This window comes from Anoplophora glabripennis, unplaced genomic scaffold (assembly GCF_000390285.2).
Source record: "Anoplophora glabripennis isolate ALB-LARVAE unplaced genomic scaffold, Agla_2.0 scaffold7, whole genome shotgun sequence".
Classification (NCBI taxonomy): Eukaryota; Metazoa; Arthropoda; class Insecta; order Coleoptera; family Cerambycidae; genus Anoplophora; species Anoplophora glabripennis.
In genome coordinates this window covers 2,427,068-2,434,323 of record NW_019419456.1, presented here as the reverse complement: position 1 = coordinate 2,434,323, position 7,256 = coordinate 2,427,068, and the positions used below count along the sequence as shown (strand labels likewise).

Below are 7,256 nucleotides of genomic sequence, written 5' to 3'. Positions count from 1 at the left end.
TCTTGAAGAGGGTCTTTCGCTGTCTGTATCGTCCATGTATATGTATATGTTCTCCTCGTTTTCGGAGTCCGACATTTGTGCGTGTGTGTGTGTGTGTATGTGTGTGTGTGCGTGTGTGTGTGGGTGGGTGGGTGTGTAAGTGTTAGTCGTGTGGGGATGCCCCCTTACGGGGGCGTACGTGTCTTTTGGTGTATTTGTCTGTCTGGTATATTGTTTGTCGGGGGTCGCAATTTTAAAGAAATGTATTTTAAAGTAATGCAAATAACTGATAAATAAGTAAAAACTTACCTGGGCATAACCCCGGGACAGGTGCCTGCAACAAAGATGCCGACGGCCTCTATGCTTAGCCGGGGATTAGGTCGGTGATTAAAAGGAAAGAAAGGGATTCTTTACAGGTAGCCTTAATAAAGGCAGGTAGATTTTGCTCGTTGCAATCACTTCACCTCACAAACAAACACGTCCGCTCAGCTCGGCTGTTCGCACTGGAATGAGACTCACACTAGTGACGGCTGCTGGCTGCAGAAAAATTGATGGACATCTCATAGATAAGGACATCTGACTTCTCCTCTTCTTCTTCATTCTTGTAGCCATTGAACCATGGGGTATTTGAATTTTTGATCTACTGTGTATGTTACACTATTTCCACAGCATAAAAATTTAATCTGATTTTTAAAAGTACAATATCAAAAGTACAACTGATCATATTAGCCCTATTTGCACATGAAAAATGAACAGTAAGTGCCGTTTTCTTTTACTCACGATTTTGGAATCATAACGCGTTACGATCCGAAGGAAACCAATCAGATTTCCTTCGGATCGTAACACGTTATGATTCCGAAATCATGAGAACGGGCTATGTAGTTTGAGCGGTCCAAAAAAACCGGGAAATTTAACTTGCAGAGCGGTGATCGCAACTTACATTGTTTTTCTTTCAATAATACGTAAGTCGGCGAAAGACTTAAAACATGAAACCTGGTATCTCTGGACCTGGTCCATTGCATTAACTAACCAAAGATAGAATACCACAATTGTGACCATCTCCTTTACAGAAACAACACATTGTAGACAACTATAGGCACCAAAAGAATATGTCAAGTAACTCTATAAACACAAATGAAATAAAAACTGTACTCTCATAACGTTAAATTTTAAATTAATATATAAGTTTGCAAATATTAAAAACAATAATGATGCAGAAAATTATGTTAAAGAAGTAGCATAACAATTGCATTATAACAAAATAATTTTTTTTTTTTTTGATCTCATTTATTTTTTCTAAATATATTTATTTATATGTGAAAGAAAGTCAAGATTTTTTTGCAGTTTTATTAAATAGAACAGAAACATCTTAAAGTAAATTCTTCACGTACTCATTGTCTTGTACACTCGAAATAATAAAACAATATGGCAGAGGTGTAGTAAGGTACTAGAAAATACCGTACTGGGATAGACATTCCAACAGTACTCGATAAGTCCTAGCAGCAAAAACATGTATGGTTTACTGTACCCCGTACAGAAAACTAAATAAACTAAACTATGAAAATACCAACTATAGAATTGGTAGTGCAGAGAACGTGCACAAGTCATACCTATCAAGTTTGTCACGAAAAACGGCAGCACAAAAAGCTGTGTTATCTTTGAAAGGTTATCCTCCAATTTGAATTGTTCTTCACTACTTTCTCTCTGTCCGCCACTGCCTTGGAGTTGCTTCTCAAAAGAGTCCAAAAACTGCTGTTGATCTTTACTCAGCTTTTCAGCCTCCTTCCTCTTCTTCTTTTTATCGTTTTCCAAATGAATCTTCAGTTCGTCAGTAACTATGCTCAATTTAGCGTAACTTCTCAGATATTTCAGCATGTAGGGCAGGAACAATATAAGTAAAAGCATATGCAGAAAAAGAAGAAAGATGTGGAAGAAAGGATTCTCGAAATATTCTCTAGGTAGAAACCTGTAATTCACCGTCCATTTATGTTCAAAGACCCTGCCAAAATTGAAGCTACCTTTAATGTATGAAATAAAATTGCCATATAAAAAGGGAAGGCCTAGAATTAACTGCACAACACCACAAATAAATAAATGGATAATCGTCTCAAATAACGACATATTCGTAAGATATGCTAAAAGAAGGCAAGGCGCGTAAAGTAAAATATTCATCTTAACAGAAACTGCTAAGGAGTAAAAAATGCTTCCAAGTATCCATTTGTTGGAAATAAATAAGTTCAAGCTGGCATAAAACAACAATACAGCGATGGGATCATTAAAAAGACGTAGTACAAATATCGAATGTATTCGGTAGGAAGTTAAAGTTGCAATGATAAGAGCATAGGGGGGCAGTTTCAAAGTCTTCTTGAATATTCTTTGCACAAGCAACGTTTGTATTAAGTACAACACTAAAAATATGTATTGCGCAAGGTAAATGTTTTCGCCATGGGATGTTACGTAGTAAAAAATGGTGTAGATGTAGACGAAACCGGCAGGATATACCAAAGGTCCAGTATCACCTGGGAAGAAAATAGTTAATACTGGAACTTTGAAATGTTTGTTACTTACCTCTCAATTCCTTATAATCTAATGTTCCATTTAAAAAGCCCTCAACTTCTTGCATGTAAGCGTTCCAGTCGATTTCGGTGTACTTAACTCTTTCAATTATGAACACATTTAGAATCATCTCAAATACAATTAACAAAATACACACTGGAGTTAAGTAATGAGGATCAAATAAGAGTTTCTTTAAAAATTCTACCGTGAAATATTTCTTTAAGTACACAGCCCTTCCTGGGCTTTTTGTCCCACTTTGGGGTCGTTTATTTTTAGGTGGAGCCATTTATGTATCCATTAATCAAAGAACCATATCTTGTTGGCTTAGAAATTATAATATTATTATCTAAAGGCGTGCCTCTACCTTTATTTCAACGATTGGCACATCATGGTAGACCTACTTCACAATCCTAGATAAAACCAAACTGCTACACAATCACAACTTACTATCTTAATTCTTAATTTACTTTAGCACTTTTAAGTTTTAAGTTAGGTTATTTTTAAGCTGTGTTTTTAATAGTGATGGGCATAATCGACCAATTTTGATAATCGAGTTATCGGTAATCGAGTACTTCTAATAATCGAGTGATCACTCGAGATACGAGATATTGGTCGTTTTCATCCCAGCGGCGCAGAAATATGTTTGTATTAGTCATATATCACTTATAAGCGTAGCTAAAAAAAAAAAAAAAAGCTCACGCACTTCAAAACTAACCACTTTTTCGTTTTATTCTAAAAAAAAGGTTACGCAATCAGTGACTATTTGCAGTATGCACTAACATTTTGGGGTGCAACCGTAGGGTAATAATCACTCGAGTGGTGGAAGTAAACATCTCGAGATATCTCGAGTGATCTCAATAATCGAGTACCACTCGATTTTTCACTCGAAATCTCCCATCACTAGTTTTTAAGCTTAGGAAGAAGCAGCAAGCAACGTTGCCATTACACACCAAATAAATGTAAATTTGAAGAAAATAGCTGATTTAAAAAAAAATTAAAGTAGATTTTTTCCCAAACTAGTTACACTAAATTTTTGGTTTAGTTCGTAAATACTGTTTTGGTTTTTTCAGAACCGATTTTTAATAAGATAAATCTTACAGTTCTTGCATAAGAGCATATCTTGATTGTCGACTGTCGTTACTGAATGACGTTAAGAGAAGAAGAAGAAGGAGAACGAAAGTTATCTATCGAAAAAATTAATTTAAGGTTAAAGCTGTGGTTAAAGTTAAACTGATTTCTTCAAATTTCTTCACACTTCTCACGGTTACAAGAAAAATGTATAATAATGTTTAAGTATGTCTACCAAAAAACAAATAAATGTCACAATTCAATCTTGTAGTTTTCAGTTACTATCTACTTCAGTACAGGAACTTTAAAATTATAACGAAATGGCAAATATATCTTTGAAAGGTATTGATCTAATGTCACTGTATCTTTTCTTTAATAATATGTATCCGCATTTTAGATCATGCTAGTGAAATGTTTGGCCCCCTCACCTTTCAGTACAGCCACACTTTGGAAAGTGCAAAAACAAGATGTTTGCTATGTGAAGAAGTTTTCGACCTGGGCTTATCGGTAAGATCATTTTTGAAACATATTTTTGAGGCCCACAATATAGTTATCGATGACGTACAGAACATTGAAAAACTGCCCGAGTAAGTTGAGAAGACAAAACTGTCAACTACAATTATATATAAACTATTTTTAGATATATTTCTTACTGGAGAGATAGATTTCGTACGACACCATTAGAAGCGATAATCCCTTCACTTAACATGGACTGTACCGGTTACAAATACTTCCTGTTATCTGCTTTGTTAAAGGAAGACAAAAAATTACGACATAAGCTTAAACTAGAGCATGTGTTGAATGTGCAGGAATTTGAAAGGAACGATAAACATTTCATAAAACCATGCCTATTTTGTCGATTGGAATTTGAAGGTATAAGTAACGGTTTATTAGGCTTTCGGCACATTAAATTTGTTGATTTTAAGGAACGAGGCATGGTTATTTGGAACATATATCAATGGTACATAATATTCTTTTGGGCAACCCACAGAACTTGGTTTATATAGAAGAATTAGTGGAAAAACTTGATAAGCAAATGAAGGACTTGAAGTGCATTTACTGCGAAAAGACATTCCCTGACCGAACCATCTTGAAAGAGCACATGCGGAAGAAATTGCACAAGCGAATAAATCCTAGTACTACGGATTATGACAAGTATTATATTGTCAATTATTTGGAACCAGACAAAACTTGGAGAGATATCGAGAAAGAAGACGATAGATATGCTGTTCCTGCAGGTAAACAACTTTGAAGTATTCTTCAGTTTCTTGACTTTTATATTTTAGGTGTTGAACCAAATGCCGACGAAGAATACTCAGACTGGTGCGAACAAGACGATTTTATCACTTGCCTTTTTTGTCAAGTGAAAGACAGGAATATATATGTGCTTTGTATACATATGGACGGCGATCACGACTTTGATTTTTTAGAGCAGACTGAAAATTTGGATTTTTATCAGAAAATTAAACTCGTAAACTACATCCGTAAACAGGTGCACAACAATAAGTGCGTTTTCTGCGATTTACCCTGTGGGGATTCTAAGAGTTTGCAAAAACATTTTTTAGAGGAAAAGCACTGTAGGGTTCCAGACTTGAAGGTTTTCGATCAACCAGAGTAAGTCTACAAAATAGATATCTAAGATCGGTATAAAATTAAGTGTCGATTTTGTTTTTAGATTTTTTTTTCCCACATACGAGAACGATGCTTTTCTATATTACGTAGAGGATCTTGAAACATTTTAAGAGGCCTGTACAAACGATATGAAAATAAAGTGTTTTCATACAGCTCTTGATTTATTTAGAAAGTTTTTAAAATATTCACATAGAATGCAAATATTAAGTGACATTTATGTTTTCTAATTTATTTTATCACATAATCAGGGCCCCCGTAAGGGCTACTGGCGCCTGTGTGCAAAAAAGGATTTTGGCGCCCCTTAAGGCATTTTGGATCATGTTTTTTTATTTATTTTTTTGAAGGTAGGTGCTTGAAATAAAGCAAAAAACTGAACTTTAGAAGTCATATTTATTTGTAGACTAAAATATCAAAATGAAACAAACATAATAAAATAATAACAAAATAAATTCTTGTTCACACCCATTTTAAAGCATTTACTTAACTAATGGGGTACAGACTTTTTTAATAGAACACCCTGTACTTTATGCGCTAAAATGAAAGAACTTTTTCCTCTGATTTCAAAAATATATACGGTGATGACATTTAGGCGAGCCATTTTTGAGGAATTTTAAGTTAAATAAATATAAATAAACTGCAAATAGGTTTCATAAAGATATCAAGAATTCAAGAAAGCCATGGAAACAAAAAAAACCGCTGCAAATTGAATCGATACTTCCACATCACTTTTACTCGTTAACTTTCTTAAAGGGACAGGTTACTTGATTAAATGAAGTTATATCAAAAAACTAATGGTAAAATTGGGTTCCTTGACCCCAAAAACCTAGAAAACGATATACATCATATTTTAATTTNCTGCAAATTGAATCGATACTTCCACATCACTTTTACTCGTTAACTTTCTTAAAGGGACAGGTTACTTGATTAAATGAAGTTATATCAAAAAACTAATGGTAAAATTGGGTTCCTTGACCCCAAAAACCTAGAAAACGATATACATCATATTTTAATTTTAACCCCCTTTCCCTTCATCTAGAGGGGGAGGGGGTAAAATTTTAAATAATTTATTTTAGGAAATAAAAGACTTACTTTTCTACTTTTATACAGGGTGTCCCGTAAAGTATTTTACAAACTTTGGGTGGTGATAGTACATTAAAAAATATGACTAAAATCTCTAATAATCATAACCTCTTAAACGCACCATTTTGAAGTTACAGACCTTCAAAGGTGCAACTATAAAAGTAGTTTTTATGACGTAACTCTTTGTTGGAAAAAGAAAACTTAATGAAATTTTCAGGGGCTAATCAGCTTTAGGAAATCAATAAATAATGCGGATATGAATAAAATCGAGAAAGCAGAAGGGTGTTTTTTTATCACCCTGTATCCTATTTTTTGCTAAAAAAAATTTTTCTGCAAAGGTACAGCAAGTATCATAAGATTTTTAGAAAGACCATTAAATTTAGAAATTTTTTTGTCTCTTGTGTTTTTTATGTAAAATGTTTAGTTTTCTAGTAAATTTACAAAATGCAGAGAGATGAGTGCTTCCGAATTATTTACATACATTTCTTAAGCCTAGTGAATTTTTAAGAATACAATCAATTTCCAAAATAATTTTTTTAATTAAGTAACCAAAACAGAACTAAAACAAAATATGTTATTATAATAAATGTTGAAATTGACCTCCTTCTGCATCGATACATGCTGTCAGTCTCTTTATAAAGTTAAATCTGACTCTTTGGAATATGAATAGACTATTTCTTATTAAATTAAAGGTTTCTACAATTCGCAGTCTAAGTTGATCTTCTGTATCAACAGGGGTTGCATAAACTTGAGATTTCGCGTGTCCCCAAAGATAAAAATCGACAGGATTCAAGTCCGGTGATCGCGGTGGCCAGGCTATTGGTGCATTATATCCTCTTCCAATCCATCGATTAGGAAACCGCATATGTAGATACTCTCTAACATGAACACTGAAATGCGCAGGTGCCCCGTCATGGAGGTACCACATGTATTGTCTCAAA

The 7,256-nt window shown here is 34.0% G+C and overlaps 2 protein-coding genes across 4 annotated transcripts; one reads left to right on the top strand and one right to left on the bottom strand.

Moving 5' to 3' along the window:
* Window positions 1-1,321: 1,321 nt before the first annotated feature.
* Window positions 1,322-3,027, bottom strand: LOC108904073 (lethal(2)neighbour of tid protein). Its single transcript, XM_018706476.2, has 2 exons — window positions 2,548-3,027; window positions 1,322-2,498 (listed from the first exon to the last, which is right to left on the bottom strand). The coding sequence occupies exons 1-2, from the start codon at window positions 2,819-2,821 to the stop codon at window positions 1,363-1,365; spliced, it is 1,410 nt and encodes a 469-aa protein (XP_018561992.1). The 5' UTR covers window positions 2,822-3,027; the 3' UTR covers window positions 1,322-1,362.
* A 692-nt stretch (window positions 3,028-3,719) lies between these two features.
* On the top strand, window positions 3,720-5,387 carry LOC108904080 (zinc finger protein 277). 3 transcript variants are annotated; one of them, XM_018706485.1, is made up of 7 exons: window positions 3,720-3,828; window positions 3,875-3,945; window positions 4,001-4,190; window positions 4,244-4,476; window positions 4,530-4,841; window positions 4,890-5,217; window positions 5,279-5,387. In XM_018706485.1, the coding sequence occupies exons 2-7, from the start codon at window positions 3,924-3,926 to the stop codon at window positions 5,343-5,345; spliced, it is 1,152 nt and encodes a 383-aa protein (XP_018562001.1). In that variant the 5' UTR covers window positions 3,720-3,828; window positions 3,875-3,923; the 3' UTR covers window positions 5,346-5,387. The 3 variants fall into 3 exon arrangements, with proteins under 3 accessions (XP_018562001.1, XP_018562000.1, XP_018562002.1); XM_018706486.2 differs by having other exon boundaries at window positions 3,724-3,828; window positions 3,882-3,945; XM_018706484.2 differs by having other exon boundaries at window positions 3,721-3,945.
* The last annotated feature ends 1,869 nt before the right edge of the window (window positions 5,388-7,256 follow it).